General features: G+C 37.4%; 1 protein-coding gene across 1 annotated transcript; it reads left to right on the top strand.

Moving 5' to 3' along the window:
- The first annotated feature begins 12,971 nt into the window (after window positions 1–12,971).
- Window positions 12,972–14,664, top strand: LOC112138469 (gastrula zinc finger protein XlCGF57.1-like). The gene has a single exon (XM_024261025.2). The coding sequence runs from the start codon at window positions 13,105–13,107 to the stop codon at window positions 14,425–14,427; it is 1,323 nt and encodes a 440-aa protein (XP_024116793.1). The 5' UTR covers window positions 12,972–13,104; the 3' UTR covers window positions 14,428–14,664.
- Window positions 14,665–18,412: the final 3,748 nt, after the last annotated feature.

The raw sequence follows: 18,412 nt of genomic DNA, 5'->3' as shown, positions 1-18,412 counted from the left end.
CCACACATTACGATAGCTCAATGAAAAAAAGTTATGGCATGTTAAGTGATCAAAAGTAGGGTATCATTTTATTCCTGAATAAACAGGAAAACTGGGACATTTTTGTGACCAGAAACAAAGATTAGAGTCTTTAAATTGTCATAACTTTATCATTACGTGTCAAATCTGCAAAAAGGGGGTATTGTTGGAAAGCTAATCAATCAAACTACAAGAATTAAGTTACAAGTTTGGTATTAAATCAATATTAATTTCCATATTAATCAAATAATAATACAGAAATCTGCCGCTACATGCTTGTAGAAATCCCTTACAGCCAATCAGCTTGCTAGATTCATGACTTCATGTTCCAGCACTCAATTCTTAGACAAAGAGGCTTGCAAATTAAAAAAACAGTATCTTCTAATTGTTTTCTTCTCATGAAAATTACAGGAGATGAAGAATAAATCAACAGTAATCGACTAGTAGCAATATTAGATGACAACTAACTTTTATTAAAAGGTTTTGTTGGCTGCAAATTTCCTAGCTTGTACTGCACGGATTGAAAAAAATACAGAAGCAGGTTAAAGAAAAACTTCTGGACTATAATAAAAGTACATTTGCTCGCATGTGTACTATCAACTGATTTAGTTACGCTGGTTCTAAGAAGGAGAGAACGCTGCAGCCTCGTGCGCAGCCCGAACAGCTGGTCTGGCAGATAGTTCCGGTGCCAAAGCCGCTCATACGCGCGTACCTAATACATCCATCAACATCTTTGTTTTCCTCGTCTGAGCTGCTATCTGGATCCAGACTGTGCGGCTGGATAGCTCCAATATTGCTGCCTTTTTAGCGTCACCGCTAATGTTAGCTTGAGGTTCTGAGGGGCTGTAAGCTAGTAGGAGATTGTTCGAAGTTAGGCTGTAAACATTCCTCTTTGGACTGTCCTATTACCAGGTTAGTTAGTAATGACAGAATATTTAACTTATTTCTCCATTCCTGACCTACTGTAATGAAGTTCGATGGAATAATTATAATTTACACATTTCTATGCTATGGGGTGTGCCAAAATATTGATATTGTGACATATTACAACATTTAGTCCTGCAATTGATTCTCGATGGGTTCTCACCCAGTTTGATCTTTTGTTTTTGTTTGAAGAGGCTGTAAAAAGTTATGTTCGCAATCGTTCAGGTTTTTAAAGGAAGGCTCAAGACCTACACTTTTAACCTGGCTTTTAGTGGAAATAGAAAGTTATTTTATATTTTTTTATGCTATTATATTTTTTTATGGTCTCTCTTTACTATGCTTTTTACCTAATTGATATTTATTTACTGTTACTGATTTATGCCTGTCTATTTTTTCTATTTATCTGTCCGGTTATTTATATCTGGTTTTACTTATTTTTAATCTTTTTTTTTTTTTTACTCGTTTTACATTTTGAACTCCAGCTTCTTCCTCATCAGTAGTTGACCTTTCTCAGTGAACAGAGTCGCTGCAGTGGGATCTCCCGGGTCTGGCTCTTTGTTAGGATCTAGGGGGTCCTGTGGTAGCGTACTCTGTGAACTTGATTTGGGGGGTCACTGGTGTGGACAGGTCCCCTAAAATATTATTTCCTCACTGCAGTACAAAGCCAGATTTCTATTTCTATTTTCCATCTTTTTTTTTTTTAAGTTTATTCTACTTTCTACCTTTGTGTGGCAACATGTTGATGTGTGTTTGTGTTTGTCAGTGTGTGTGGGGAGGTGGGGTGTTGAGGACATTGTTTGGGTCCTACAATGTTTCCTGTTCGTTGTCTAATAAAATTTGATTGTTTTTTGGTTAAAATTATTTTTTCTGGAAAGGTGCTATACAAATAAAGTTTGATTTGATTTGATCCTTTGGTGAGACGTTCCTTCAGAGGTAGATAGGGGCGCACATTGCAAGACTGGTTGTTGCGGGTAACAATGTGTACCTGATCATTTTAATACTGTCAATATCCCTCCACATTTACCTCGGTATACGGTATTACCTTGACTAATTAAGAACTTGGTAACAGGGCTCGGTATTGATTATAATTTCCAGAAACTATTTGATTCAATTCGGATTTTTTCATTTCTTTTGACCATTCAATTCAATTTTTAGTTTACACATTTGTTTAGAAATGCATTAATAATCAGGGCTGTGGATCATTAGGTGGCGATCTGATTCGATTCGATAAGAATCGTGATTCGATTCATGAATCGAATCACGATTCTTAGTTTTTAATATACTGTTTATTGCTATGTGCATGTCTATTTACCTGATGGATGAAAATTGAAATTATTTGTATGTAATCATCATTTATACCTTTATTTAGACAGAATGAACAAAACTGAAAAAAACAAAGATTCAGATAAAAATAAACATAAACAGGATAAACATCACTGCTGTTTTGGATCATTTAACGGTAAAACCTGAAAATGTTCTCCACAGTTTTCTATCCTCAAAGTTCTTCAATATTTTACCTTCTAAGCATTACATATTGGTGCAGAGTCAGTATAAAAAGTTATTTTTTTCCACAGCAGAATCAGCTGATTCACGTTGATTACATCCACCTTTCAGCAGCGTGAGGCTGTTTCTTCAGAATAAGCTGGAGTTTTGTTAATTGCATCAAATTTTGAAGAGTTATCATAACCAAAAGAATGTAAACACTGAAGCTAAAGCTCAGATGTTAAAGCTAATTCATTTTTTCAGAAACTTCAATCTCAGTTTTTGAACAGAAAAAAGCTCTCGCTAGTTTTACTTTGAAAACCGGAAGCTTCACCGGCAAGAAGATGTGTTTACTTCTGTTGGCGGTACTGCTGCTCTTTCGGCTTTGTTTTAGTTCGTAAACTTAAAATTCTACATTAATCTGTATTTCAGAGCAAAAATACATCGTCCCCAGATGATATTATGATCATATTTTACTATAATTTACTACATTTATAAAGATCGCGAATCAGTGATCTTGTAAGTTGCAAATATCCGTACTCGAATTTTTGGGAGTAAATCGCGAATACCCGTAACCAATACCCGTAACCAATATGTTACATAGATTCTCTAAAGGAGAAGTTCTAACAAAAATGTTCTTATTGTAAAGTGTTACCAAAAAAGATGTTCGGAGGATAAATTTTTCTTTAAAAAACAAGTAATGTGGATACATTGTAAAAATAAAAAAGCATTTTCAGAGTTGACTTTTATTTTAAATTGCAAGTCACAAACTCTCCCATAGAATATATTTTATACAATACAATTTTATAGAATACATTTTAATGGTGTATATATTTACTCCAATTTGTCTCTTTCAGCCTATACTGGATACTTTATTTAAATATGTCAAGATATATTTAAATGTGCTTTTTAATGGCTATTTTATTATTTTAACGGCATGTAAATTTAAACATTTAGTTATTGATTTCCAATTTTATCTATTTAATGTTAATTTTAAAGAACTAATTAAATATGTATCCAATAATTTAATACTAAATACATTTATTTCAATTTGTCTCTTTCAGCCTAAACTGGGCCATGAAATAATTAAATATGTCATGATATATTTAAATGGGTTTTTAATGGCTGTTTTTATATTTTAGTGTCATATATGTTTAAACAAATATTTAGTGATTTCAAATTTCATTCATTTAATGCCATTTTAAAATAACTAATGAAATATGTATTTAATAATTTAAATGTGTGTGTGTGTATATATATATATATATATATACATTCCAAATAGTCTCATTTAGTCATCCATAGTTAAGATGCAGCTCTCTCATATGGAGGGCTTTTTCAGCTCAACACCGGCTCTGTAATGCTACAAGGAGAGTACTAATAAAGTTAGTACAAGTAGTTTCTTAGATATTATTATATTTATAGAATACAGTTTCAATAATTGTTCTATATATTAAAGTTGTTGTGTTTCACGTTTTAAAGTCCACTCCGTAAAATCATTTAGACCTTAAACTGATCCGTGTTTACTGGGGCTGTCACAAACAATTACTTTAATAGTTGACTAATATCTGATTATTTTTTTTAGATTAGTCGACTAATCAGGTCGACTGAATGTAAAACACACATCTTAACCATCATTACCTTTAAACTTGAAGTGCTTAAGCTATATGCTAACTAAAATGAAGACAATGGTTCATAGTTTTTGAAGCCTTTAATGAATCATGCAGATTTTCTCCTTCATTTGTTTCTGGTATTAAAACTAAACTGTAGGTTTCCTGCTGATAAGATTTCATTGTTTGAATTTCTACATATTTTCATCTTTTTCTGTTGAAATGTTTCTAGTTCAACAAGCCTTTATTTTGAAAGAGGCAGTGATGCTGAAACAATAGAAAGAGACTGAAGATGAGATGAGCAACCCCCCCTGGAATGTTGACCCCTGTGCAGTGGACTAGTGGGGGAGGGACGGCTGAACCAATCACAGAAAGACTGCTGCAGCTTTCCCTCCAAAAGGGAACCAATCACAGAAAGACTGCTGCAGCTTTCCCTCCAAAAGGGAACCAATCAGATGTTGTTGCTTGGATTCTTTTGTCTGAAAGTTTCCATGTGGAAGCTTCCAGAGTCTTTTCTGTTGGTCTGCAGGCTGAGCAGAACTGACTCCTGCAGGATCACAGGAACTTTCAGGGAAATCTCAAAGCAGGAGAAAAGTTTCTGTTTGGAGCTTTTTGCTGTGATTGTGAGACTAGCAGATGATCGGAGCTGCTGCTGTTCAGAGGACTTTGGTGTTTGTTGGAGCTGAAGATCTTTTGCAGCTGCAGGAACCATGTCTTCAGAACCTCTGGAAGATTCTGACAGAGAACAACTTTCTGCTGCTGAAGAAACCTTCAGACTCTGTGAAGGAACCATCGTCCAGAATGAGAATGAGGAGCTCTGTGGTCAGAGCAGACTGCTGGATATCACCTGGAACCCGCAGCTTCAGCTCCACGTTGCAGGTATGTTTTACTACATTTACCTGCAGGTAAGGAGCTCAGAGTCCACGAGGGCTCATACCTTAAAATAATATGACCGCAGTGAAGTTAGTTTTACGTTGGATATTCGACAGACATTCGGTCAGGAGAGCACCAGCATTATTGGTGTGTCTACGGTGAACACGGTAACACAGAAAACAGATGAGGCTTTTACTGACTTCCTATTTTCAAAATAAATGGTGATATAGTTAAAACACAGAGAGAGTGTTTGAAGCTGAAGGTGGCAGTAAGCTAATACTTACATATTTAAATTCCTAAAAAATTATAAATAAAAGACTAAATTCAAAATCAAGGGGTGTATCTCACATAGCTAGTGTGGTACTATGATCCAACACTGATATTGAGTCAATTGATCACATGACCTAGAAGCTAATGAGCTAATTTAAAATGCCTTTGTATTAATGTCCACATTACAGTTGGAATAGGCTGGATAACTCAGTTGACTGATGTACAACGTTTAGTTTCCAGGCCAGCAATGAGATAAAATCCAGTGAGAGTCAATAGACAAGACCTTTCATGCTGCTGCATAATTGGGTCTTTATGTACCTTAGAAATATAGGGTTGTGCCAGGAAGGGCATTCGGCATAAAACTCTCTGCATTACCACCTGTGTGATTCAGTAAAAGATGATTTACTGCAATGATGATAGTAGAAGTAGAAAGGTGAACAACAGAGTTTGCATTGTACTTGGTGATGGCACCGTTGCTAAGGTGAACATTTTTAATTGTCACTTTATGTCATAAATGTTGCAGACACCTGGTCTTGATTTTAAATTAGCTCAATAACTTCTAGGTCATGTGATCAATCGACTCAAAATTGGTATTGGATCATAGTACTCCCCTCCCTAACCGAGATGCGCCTCTTGATTTTAAATTTCAAAACTCTCTGGATTTTTAATTAATTTTTATGTTTGAAAATTAGCATTTTAGCTCAATAGCTTCTAGGTCAGGGGTCTCAAACTCAATTCAGCCGGGGGCCGCTGGAGGCGAAGTCTAGGTGAGGCTGGGCCGCATCAGGATTTCCACAAGAAAATCGCAGAGAAAACATTCCAATGTTCTCAAATATCTTTATTTTTAACACAAAATAATGAATAAATAATGAATGACGTGTATAGATCTTTGTCCGTGTTGATTTATATATATAAAAAAATTAGGGTAGTTAATGTCTGTTTCTGAAATAGTTTATAGTAAAGATTAAACTTAAGATATATTGCTAGGGGGTAGAATTAAAAAAAGTTTTTAAAACTTCTTCCTACTTCATTTTAAACTACATAATTGAGGTGTAATGTTTTTATTTATAATTTATATTGAATTTTCTGTTATTGTTTTTTTTTACCATATACATTAAAAGATTAATAAAAAACAAATAAATTGGTAATAAATAAATAAAATGCCTATAATGACCAAACAATAGATACAGACAACTGAAGAAACCACATATTGACTGACTGACTAGAGAAAACTCATTATTTTTATTCAGTTTCAAATGTGTGTAGTAACAGTGCCTCCTTCAGAGTGAGAGAAGCCCCGGTACCGAGAAAATCTTTGAAGGAGTTCATTTTTTTTTTTTAGATTTTTGTAGAACTCCTCATAATAAATAAATCTGATCTATGTGTCTTCCATTTCAGCCCAGTCTCAGTAAAATGTGTACATATTCCACGATTTGGGAAATACCGTGTATAATATACACCAAAACCGTTTTTTGCGTGCATATAATACGCGCGGTCCTAAACGTGTTAAAATGTGTTTTCCACGTTTGACATGCCCCCTGGTGGAGGCGTGAGCATCACAGACAGCCCCACAAACGAACAATTTGCTTTTCTAACCCTAACCATAACCGTAATCCTAACCTTAACCGGGAACGACGTCATTTAGAAAAGAGCCGGAGGATTTTTGACCGCGTGATCAAAATGAAACCTAAAAAGTCGTGTATATTGTACGCCGGCGCAATTCATTCTCTACCATTGCGTATCATATGCACGCAAAAAGCGTGTTTGGCGTATATTATACACTGTATTTCAGAGTGTAAAGTCGTGGAATATATATGCATTTTACTGAGAGTGTGTCTTCCATTCATTGGAGGTGTGGGGTGCTCGCGCGCGCCGGCTGCATCAGAGCGCATTCGGGGGCTGCTTTCCATGCGGGTTCTGTTCAAACGCGCGTAGCAGATTATCGGACTTTTACTCACGTTTACATGGACTGGAATGCGCGCCGACACAGCCGGTGTGTGAAGCTTAAAAGTCACAGACAAGCGCAAGCAGGTGCGAGACAAGCTCAGAATCACATGACAGGCGAGAGCAGCGGATCGCCGCGCGGGGCGGGCTACAGGTTTGAGGCTCGGAGCTTGTGGAGATCTGATTTAATAGGAACAGTCAGCACGTCAAGAAACGTATTCCTCGACATCATATGTGTGTTCATTTTACGAGAAACATCCACAGACGGAGCTGGTAGCTCCTCCTACACGCGGCGACAGAAACACATTTTTTGACAAGCCACACAAGTCACACAAATCGCATTTGGTGCTTCATGGCTCCTCCTCTGCTCGGCTGATTGGAGGAAGGAAAGAATGAGTGAGGAGGTACTGGACAGCCCGCCGATGTCCCACCCTCGAGAGCCATATACCTCACCGTGATTGGTTTGTTCAGCTCTGCACACAACTGTCATTCATATCAACCTTGCGGGCCGCACTAACAGTAATCTCTCATAAGAAGACGCGGGCCGCAAATTGCCATCCCGCTCGCCGCGAGTTTGAGACCCCTGTTCTAGGTCATGTGATCAATGTATTCAAAATTGGTATTTGATAATAGTACTACACTAGCGATGTGAGATACGGATCTTGATTTTAAGTTTTAAAAATTTTCAAATTTTTAATTAATTTTTATGTTTAAAAATGAGCATTTTAGCTCAAAAGCTTCTAGGTCATGTGATCAATTGACTCCAAATCAATGTTGGATCATAATACTCCTCTCCTTAACCAAGATACACCTCTTTATTTAAATTTTTCTTTAAAATTCAAATTTTTAATGAATTTTAATGTGTAAAAATTAGCATTTTTGCTCAATAACTTCTAGGTCGTGTGATCAATTGACTCAAAATCAGTGTTGGATCAAAGTTCTTCCCTCCATAACCGAGAAACGGCTCTTGATTTTAAATTTTAAAAATTTCCAAATTTTCTATGAATTTTTATGTTTACAAATTAGCATTTTAGCTCAATAGCTTCTAGGTCATGTGATCAATTGACTCAAAATTAGTGTTGGATCATAGTACCACACTAGCTATGTGAGATAAACCCCTTGATTTTGAATTTAATCTTTTATTTTTAATTTTTTAGCAATTTTAGTATGTAAGTATTAGCTTACTGCCACCTTCAGCTTCAAACACTCTCTCCGTGTTTTAACTATATCACTTTTTATTTTGAAAATAGGAAGTCAGTAAAAGCCTCATCAGTTTCCTGTGTTACTGTGTTCACCGTAGACACACCAATAATGCTGGTGCTCTCAAAATGTTAGAGCACTGTTTTCAGAGTTGCACTGGACCTGGACCCCGTGAGCGTGCGAGGTTTACCCTGACCCAATGTGTCTGTCGAATATCCAACGTAAAACTAACTTCACCGCGGTGATCATAAATGTGAAGGTCTGATACCATTAAACATTTGTGAACCAATAAGAGAATTTTGTGTCATTAGGTTTTGAAATACTTTATCAATGTTTCATTTTAAATCAGAGCTCCCCAAACTCCGAGATGAAACCTGTAGCCCGCCCTCTTTCACCACGCGGCGATCCACTTCTCCTGACTGTCAAGCATGTGATCTGAGCTTGAGGCCGCTCCTGCGTGCGCGTGTCTGTGAATTTTAAGGTGCACATGCCGGCTGTGTCGGCGTGCATTCCCCACCCCATGAAAAGTCCATGCAAGTGCTACAAGCTTTTGCACAGAACCCCCATGAAAAGTAGCCCCCGAATGTGCACTGATGCAGCCGACACCTCCAATTAATGGAAGACACAAATCAGATTTGTTTTTGTGAGGAGTTCTAAGAAAATCTACAAAAAATGAAATCCTTCAAAGATTTTCTCGGTATCGAGGCTTCTCTCTCACTCCAATATATTTATTTATTTTATTCATTATTTTGTGTTAAAAGCAAAGATATTGAGAACATTGGAATGTTTAATCAGAGCTTTTCTTGCGGAAATCCTGATGCGGCCCGACCTGACCTACTTTCTGCCTCCAGCAGAACCCAGATAAATTGAGTTTGAGACCCCTGTTTAAAAGCTTTAAAAAATAATTGCTTGTTTGAAGTTTGTGTCAATAGATTTTGAAATACTTTATATATGTTTCATTAAATATTTGTTTCAAAGCTTTAAAAAAATAATTGCTGCTTTCATTTAGTTTTTCTGAAGTTGATTCAGATTGTCTCATTTGATTGAAGTTGTGTTTTAATACTAGAAACAAATGAAGGAGAAAATCTGCATGATTTATTAAAGGCTTCATAAACTTTGAACTATTCTCTTTATTTTAGTTAGCATATAGCTTAAGCATTTCCAGTTTAAAGGTGATTAACGTTAAGATGTTATTTTTACATCCAGTCGGCGCACGAACCGATTTGTCGACTAATCTTAAAAAATAATTGGACTATTTGACTATTAAAATAATCGTTTGTGGCAGCCCTAGTAAACAGGGATCGGATTAAAGTCTAAGTTTAGAATGAAAGAAACAAATGGAAAATATATACACCACTAAATAATTTAATTATGTGTCATTTGTTATTTAAAATTTGTATTAAATAAATAATAGTCCATTTTACATGATTTAATAAACATGTATTTATTTTCTTCAACTGATTCCTATGGAAGCATTTGTCACTCAAAATAAGTCAATACTGGATAAGTTATTACTGCATACCATGCCCCTAAAGGTCCGGTCCCACAGGATTTGACGGCCATATCACGGGTAAAAAAATTGGAAAATCTCCTACACGAGCTTAGACTTACTAACTTTATGCATGCTAGTGGAATAGTAGTGATACACACACTGGAGTCCACTCCACTGCCACAGCATTGCTTCCTCACGTGTAAGCGCGTCCTTCCACGCTCAGCCGGTACAAACGCAGACCAACCGAGGAAATGGTCGCGCTACAGCAGTGCACGAAGCATGTGTGCCGGCGTTCGCTCCACGGCTCGATCTCGCACTGAAACTGCTGTTGTCCTGCCGTTCCATAGCCATTGCAAGGCTGTACCACAGGTACCACACGCAGTCACCCGCAGTCTCAATTTATTCTGAGTGACAAAGCCAATGAAGATTGCTTTTTTGTTTTTACATCTCACCGCACAAAAATGGTCTCATAAATCCGTTCACATTAGCAGTCTTAAGAGGCGCACCACAACGACGTTAGACGATGATGTGTAAATAAAATAGTTTACAGGGTTTTTCCTTTCTTAAAATAAGGCAGTAGTGTCTCATTATGACCTCAGATGTATTAGGGCTATGGATCACTGCTTTGGTGGTGATCCGATTCGATTCACGAATCGAACCACAATTCTTAATTTATATTATGATGTTTATTGCTATGTGTATGTCTATCTACTGGATGGATGAAAATTGAAGTTATTTGTATTTAATCATAATTTATACTTTCATTTAGAACAGGAGATCAGAATGAACCAATTTGGAAAAAAAAACAATAAGATTCAGATAGAAAGAAATACTGTTTGTCATTTTAAACTTTTTTTTATCAATCTTCTGATTCAGCAGTAAAACAACATAAACATGATAAAAATCACTTTTGTTTTGGATCATTTAACAGCAAAACCTGAAAATGTTCTACACAGTTTTTTATCGTCAAAGTTCTTCAATATTTGACGTTCTAAGCATTACATATTGGTGCAGAGCTCATGTAAAAAAAGTAAATTTTATTCCGCAGCAGAATCAGCTAATTCATGTTGATTACATCACCTTTCAGCAGCGCGAGGCTGTTTCTTCAGAATAAGATGGAGTTTCGTTAATTGCGTCAACTGTTGAAGAGTTATTATAACCAAAATAATGTAAACACTGGAGCTAAAGCTCTGATATTAAAGCTAATTCATTTTTTCAGAAGTTATGTCTGTGAGCAGAACTTCAGTCACAGTTTCTCAACAGAAAAAGCACTCGCTAGTTTTACTTTGAAAACCGGAAGCTTCACCATCGCGAATATATGTTTACCTACGGTGGCAGTACCGCAGCTCTTTCAGCTTTGTTTTATTTCGTAAACTTAAAATTCTACATTAATCTGCATTTCAGAGCAAAAGTACATCGTTCTCAGATTATATTATGATCACATTTTACTAGAATTTACTACATTTATAAACATCGTGAATCAGGCGATCTTGTACGTTGCGAGTATCCGTACTTGAATTTTTCGGGAGCAGATCGCGAATACCCGAGCACCCAGATACTAATCACAGCCCTAAGATTTATGTACCTTAACTTTTGCTCCCCTGAGCAAATGTATTACAAATTGACCATTTTATCAGGTATATTTACATAAATAAAAGTGTATAAATTAGTATTATTTGATGTCAAGTTTATATCAAGTTTATTTCTTTAATTTCTTTTAAGTTTTTTAGTACACAACACCTCATTGAAACTAACAGATCCATGGACATTTACTGAACATGGGATTGTACTACAAACATCGACTCATTACTACTCAGATACTCATTTGTACAGAGAACAGTCTGTATCAGAGCATTTGACTCGTCAAGGTTTCATTATATAAAACCTTATCAGACACTCTTGGTGTCAAAACCTCTTGATTAGGACCATCAATTGTAACTGTACAACAGACATTCAGTTTAATGTGACTACACTCCACCTGTCAGGTTTTTCCTCCTGTTTTTTGTTTACCTTTTTTATTATTTTCCATGACCCCAAACTGGATAATGCAGGTTAAGTGGATGGATGCGTAATAATACACAAAGTCCTTTAAAGTCCCCTACAACAATCAAAATATTTTTTTAAACGTTAGCAGTGGGATTTTAATTAGGACTGTGAAGTTTTTAACAAAAATTCCACATCCACATTTCTTAAAAAGCCATTTTTCCTGTTGATCTGAAGCCTTCTTTTATAAAAATTCATTTGTGTGGGCGTGGCTTATGGTGCTGAGCTGTGTAACCCCGGCCCTTATCCCTCCCAGACATGCTAGCGAGACAGAAACTTTCATAAGCACATGAAAAAAATAAAATAAAATAAAACATGATCATTCAGGCAGCATTTCACCAGCAGCAACACTAGCTGGAGCTCATAACTGATTTCATGCTAGCACATGCTGATTGTTGAATCCACTTGAAAAAGAAATCAAATGACATGCCAGAATACATGATGGGTCTAATCGCGCGTCATTTTCTAAATGCAAGCAGCCAGTGGTGAAGGTTTTAGATCAGAGGGTTGCATTCAGGAGAAGGTTTCTGGTGTCTGGTTAAACCACCCGGTTGTTCCTTTATAGCTGCCAGCCTCTGCCCGCGGCTGCTCGCCGCAAGCTGCTACTATAGCTCGGCGCTCCTCTGTTGGTTGGATCAAACGCAGACAGCATATTTGTGAAAGCTAATTGAATTTTATTTTCACTTTCTTTTTAAACCCGTCTTGGTCGCAATTAAAATACGAGCGGACAATGCCACCCATGGCTTCACTGCATAACGGGGAGCCGACATGAATTTCAATCACAAAATAATGAAATGTAACATCAGTATGACCTTTCACTGAATTACAATCCTTTACAGCAGAGGAGTGGGACGGTATATTATCTTCTTCGGCATCTACAGCTACATCCGGGCTAGCTATTGTTATGTAAGCAAGTCTCAAGAATTCAAACTGAGTTTTTCTCTTGCCCTTTGAAAGAGAAATACTCAGAAATACAAACTTGAAATTATTTCCTATTATATTTTTTCTCTTTCAGAAGAAAAATGCCACACATGCATGTTAAAAACTCAAAAAACATGATTTTCATTGGAGTGGGACTTTAAAAGGACTCATTCTTGTGTTTGTGTCCCTGCAGTCCTCCCCCAGCATTGGGTGACTGAAGAAGAAGATCTCTGCAACCAGCAGAGGAACTTCAGAGATGAACAAAAGGATCTAGAACTTCCACAGACTAAAGAGGTACTGAAGGAACCAGAACATCCACAGATTGAAATGAAACAGGGGGAAAAAGAACCTTCACAGATTAAAGAGGAACAGGAGAAACCAGAACCTCCATGGGTTAAAGAGGAGCATGAACACATCTGCATCAGTCAGGATAAAGAGCAGCTTGATCTGAAGCAGGAGATTGATACTTTGATGGAGAAGAAAAAAGAAAAGAGACTTCCCTCTATTAAGTCTGATGAAGGAAAAATTATTGCACACAATGTGTCTGCCCACACGAGAGCTAAGTCTGATGGAAGACCTCATGTTTGTAAAGAATGTGGTAAAAGTTTTCATCACTTGTCCCAGTTAACAACTCATATGAGAATTCATGCAAGAGAGAAGCCTTTTTACTGTAAAGAATGTGATAAAAGTTTTACTTATGCATCTAGTCTCAAAAAGCACCTTCTGACTCATACCGGAGAGAAGCCTTTTTATTGTCAAGAATGTGATAAAAGTTTTAGTCATATATGTTACCTCAAAATGCACACGAGAACTCATACCGGAGAGAAGCCTTTCTATTGTCAAGAATGTGACAAAAGGTTTAGTCAAGCATCTAATCTCAAATCGCACGTGAGAACTCATACCGGTGAGAAGCCCTTTTACTGTCAAAAATGTTGCAAATGTTTTAGAAATATGTCTCATCTTAACGAACACATGAGAACTCATACCGGAGAGAAGCCCTTTTATTGTCAAAAATGTAATAAAAGTTTTAGAAATACATCTAATCTCAGAACACACATGAGAACCCATACCGGAGAGAAGCCTTTTTGTTGTCACGAATGTGACAAAAGTTTTAGTCAAGCATCTAGTCTCAATTCGCACATGAGAACTCATACAGGAGAGAAGCCCTTTTACTGTCAAAAATGTTACAAATATTTTAGAAATATGTCTCATCTTAACGAACATATGAAAAGTCATACCGGAGAGAAGCCTTTTAATTGTCACAAATGTAAAAAAAGTTTTAGAAATACGTCTCATCTCAAAGTACACATGAGAACCCATACCGGAGAGAAGCCTTTTTGCTGTCAAGAATGTGATAAAAGTTTTTGTCAAACATCTAATCTCAAAGCACACATGAGAACTCATACAAGAGAGAAGCTTTTTTGTTGTCAAGAATGTGATAAAAGTTTTAGTCATGTGTCTCATCTCAAAGTACACATGAGAACCCATACCGGAGAGATGCCTTTTTGTTGTCAAGAATGTGACAAAAGTTTTAGACAATCATCTAATCTCAAATCACACATGAGAACTCATACCAGAGAGAAGCCCATTTACTGTGAAGAATTTGATAACAGTTTTAGTCATTCATCTAGTCTTAAAAGCACCTTATAACTCGTACCAGAGAGAAGCCTTTTAATTGTCAAGAATGTGATACAAGTTTTGACGGATATATTACCTCAAAATACACATGAGAATTCACAAAAGAGGGAAGCCTTTATGATGTCAAAAATAAAAATAAAACAAAAATAAAATCATTGCCTAATTTTGTTGGTTTTATTGGATTACATTACTTTTTTTTAATCGCCATTTCTTGTTTACAAGTTGTTGTGTTGACCTTTGTGGTTGTAGTTTATTCTAAGACATTGTGTATGTTGTCTCAATCTTTGTGTTACTATGACATCACTAGAAATATTGTAAATGTATGTTTATTTCCAAGTTTTGAGTGACCTTTGAACCTTTTATAAATGGTGGCAAGGTCGTAATACATCTCTGTCAAAAAAAATTAAAAAATAAAATACATTAAATAAACCAATAGAGATCTAAATTGAGGAATATAAAGCAAAAAACCAAACAACTTTGACATAACAATTCCAAATCAAATGGATTTTATGAAAATTAAATTTGAAAACATATTATTATTTAAACAAAATCAAACCATATTTTATACCTTGAGATACAACTTTTTTTAGGTTATTATTACTAAATCTTGTTATCAAGAAAAATAAAAAAAATTCATGATAAATTTGCTGCCGTGGTAACAAAAGAAAACTGAACTTGTGAATTATGGAAAGAAGGAAGGTGGAAGGTTTGGCCTTGTCTGGTACATTAAGAGTGGAGTTTTTTTTATGAAATAGTTTTGGAAATTGCTTAAATGCTTTAACTCATTGATACAGTCTTGTATATAAAATATACGTATCTGATGAATATTGATATCATAAATGTTTAACAGCTGTAATTTTGAAGAGTGGGTCACTGGGTGCATCATAAACATAATTTATGGCCAAATGAACAAATACCTTTTGTAAAAGTAAGATTTTGTTTAGATAAGTAGGACAAGTATTTGACCAAACAATATTGCAATGAGAGAGATATGGATAAATTAGGGAATAGTACAAAGATAAATTAACTGGAAAATGTACAAAATCTTTTTTTCTTCTAATTATACACAGAGATTTTGTAACTTTATTTGATTTTTTAAATAGTTTATTGTCTAGCTGGACTACTGAAAATCTGATAGATGAAACTTCTTCAACTTGTCAATTTGAATGTAAATTTTATTTAAATTGTTATGTTTTTTACAGCCTGAGAATACCATAAAATTATTTTTTAATTCAAAGCTAAATTGTTAGCTTGAAACCAAGTAGTTTTTTTAGATCCTTGTTTAGTTTTTCTATAACTGTTTTAGATCCTTATGATAAATAAAAACATTGATATCAGCAAATAAAATGGGAAAAGTGGATTTACCAACACATACAAAACAAGTAATTTAAATAAGAAAAAAAGCAAATGTCCTAACAAAGATCCCAGGGGTACACCAAATTTTATTATATCTCTTTCAGTGTCATAGCCATTCATTGTCACATAAAGTTGCTGCTTTGACCTTTGGGGTTTTAGTTTATGCTGAGACATTGTGTATTTTGTCTAAATCTGTGTGTTACTATGACAACACTAGAAATATTGTAAATGCATGTTTATTTCTGACAAGTTTGAAGTGACCTTTGAACCTTTCAATGTTTTTTTTTAACAAAAAATGACTAGTTGAGTCATGAGAGCAAATAACAGTTTTGTGAAGAAAATATTGTCTTCAAATTGTAGTAAGGAAGAGATGTTTAATAAAAGACTGACATATCTGTCTTGTGTTGTTGTGATTTCTGTTTTCTAGTAGAAATCTGAAGTGTTTCTCTGTTCTCTTTAGTTGTCAGTGTTCTGTCTCAATTTTTCCTTTGAAGAATAAAGTGGACGTGAACATCAGTTGGAAGTGTGGAGTCTTTCCCACAGTGTGGCTGTTTGTTGGTTCTCTGCAGGTTCCAATGCTGGACTCCTCAAGTCCAGTTCTGACTGCTGAGCTCATATCACAGAGCTCCATCAGGAGGTGTGAAGAAGACTGAAGTCAACAAACTGCTTTCTGTGGTTTTCTCATCAGTCTGAGTGCAGCAGTGAGGTTCAGCACAGCTCTGTTCGTAAAAAATAATCCTCTGAAAAACTTTATTTAGCCACTGTCAATTCAGACAAACAGACAGAAAAGCACAGCCCTGTAACATATTCTCCTCCATAACATCAACGATGGAGTAGTGCGCCCACTAGCTGCATGGTATATTGAATAAGACAGTTGGAGAACATCTCCATCTTTTTTAATAAATAAAATAATGTACATGTTCTTTTTCTTTATTATTTATTCATTTTTTATTATTATTTATTTATTTTTTCTTTCAACTAGTCCTGTCCAACAGCTGAGCAAACAGATGCGGGCTGAGAGCCTCTAGTGTTGGGCAGATTTTACCGTCACAACAGGGATTTATTGAGTATAAACCCCTGTTGTATTTTATGCTAAACTTTATTTATATTGATTATGTTTTGTTTTTGTTTTGTAGAAGAAGAGGGAGTGGGGTAGAGATAAGGGGTTTAGAGAACAAAGAAGATGGCAACAGCATGAAACATCCAGGTCTAAATAGTAACAAACTAGAATGGGCGGGGCCTGTCTACACACACACACTCTGTAGTTATATACACACTTGTTGGTTGAGATAGTCTCCACATTTAAACTAGTCAGAATATACACAATATAACTGTAGCTCACACACTTAATCATACAAACCCACACAAAAAAATTAGTGCAAAGGTGAGCTGACAACTGTGCTCAGGTGGGTGTTTATGGTTTCCTAATGTGGACAAAGATGGAATGTACAAAGGGGCAGAGCACCAGGCAATCTCCACACCAAGGCCCTCCGCCGGAGTGGCAGCAGCAGCCAAGACCCCCCCAACACCCACCACGGGGCCGCGGAGAGAACCCGTCCACCGGGCAATCCTGCCAAACACCCAGACCAGGGCACACGGGACCGCCGCAGAGGCCCCCCTCATCCGAGAGCAGGAAGTTACAGGAACACAGGGAATGCAGGCCCCAGCCCAGCCAGAAGAGCAGCCCCCTCACTGCAGCAGGAGGGCCAACAAGAAGCCCCACCCCCGGTGAGCCCCCGAACCCCAGAAGAGCAGCCCACCATCACCCAGCAGCGCCGAGCATCCCCCCCGCTCCACCCCAGATACAGGTCAGGGCCTTCCAAGGGAAACCCACCCTCATGCTCCAGACAACCGCCTGCCCGCCACTGCCGCAGGAGGTCCTGGGGGGTAGCAAGGAGAGGTGCACCCAAGAGAAACGGAGGCCTCGGAGGAGTGATGTAAGAAAGGCCCGACCAGGCACACCCACTGATGGAGTCTTTGGAGAGGACTAGTTCTCAAGACCTGAAAACCCCCAGGCTCCGATGCAGATTGATCCCTTGCTCTAGATCTTAAATCTTGGTCATCCCACTCCCGGCGAGGAGAGGAGGCCGCCGGGCCCAGGAGACCGGCACCCAAGAGACAAGACCACCAGGCCAAGGGACCCCCCGCTAGGGATGGGGTAGGGGACAGAAGGTCGAAGGTCCCACCTTCCTTGTGTGATGCATGCGTGTTTGTTTGTTAGTGTGTATTTGTGGTGTTAGAGGTGTGTGCATTAAAGGGTGCAGTTAAAATTGGCGAGAAGGCCTTAACAGGGCATCTCCTGATTGCTCGCAGAGATGCCCCGTCACCCTCCCACCAGTGGCCCTACATGTCTATGGTGCGGTTAAAATTGTCGGAAGGGGCACTGAGAGGACATCTACTGTTTGCTGGCAGTGATGTCAAAGCACCCCCCCCACCAAGGGTCCTACATGTCTATGGTGCAAATAAAACCAAGAGGAGGGGCAAATCCATGCAGCGGGCACAGGATGGGGGCCACTGGCAAGTAGTCCATCCCCCGCAGCGCACTGCAATACAGACACCCTCCCCTTCACGCTAATGCAGGTTTGTATGAGGAAGGGGATATGTTGGGGTCAGTTTGCAGACCGACAGCCCATGGTGGACT

This window comes from Oryzias melastigma, linkage group LG2 (assembly GCF_002922805.2).
Source record: "Oryzias melastigma strain HK-1 linkage group LG2, ASM292280v2, whole genome shotgun sequence".
Classification (NCBI taxonomy): Eukaryota; Metazoa; Chordata; class Actinopteri; order Beloniformes; family Adrianichthyidae; genus Oryzias; species Oryzias melastigma.
This window is presented reverse-complemented; position numbering and strand designations above follow the sequence as displayed.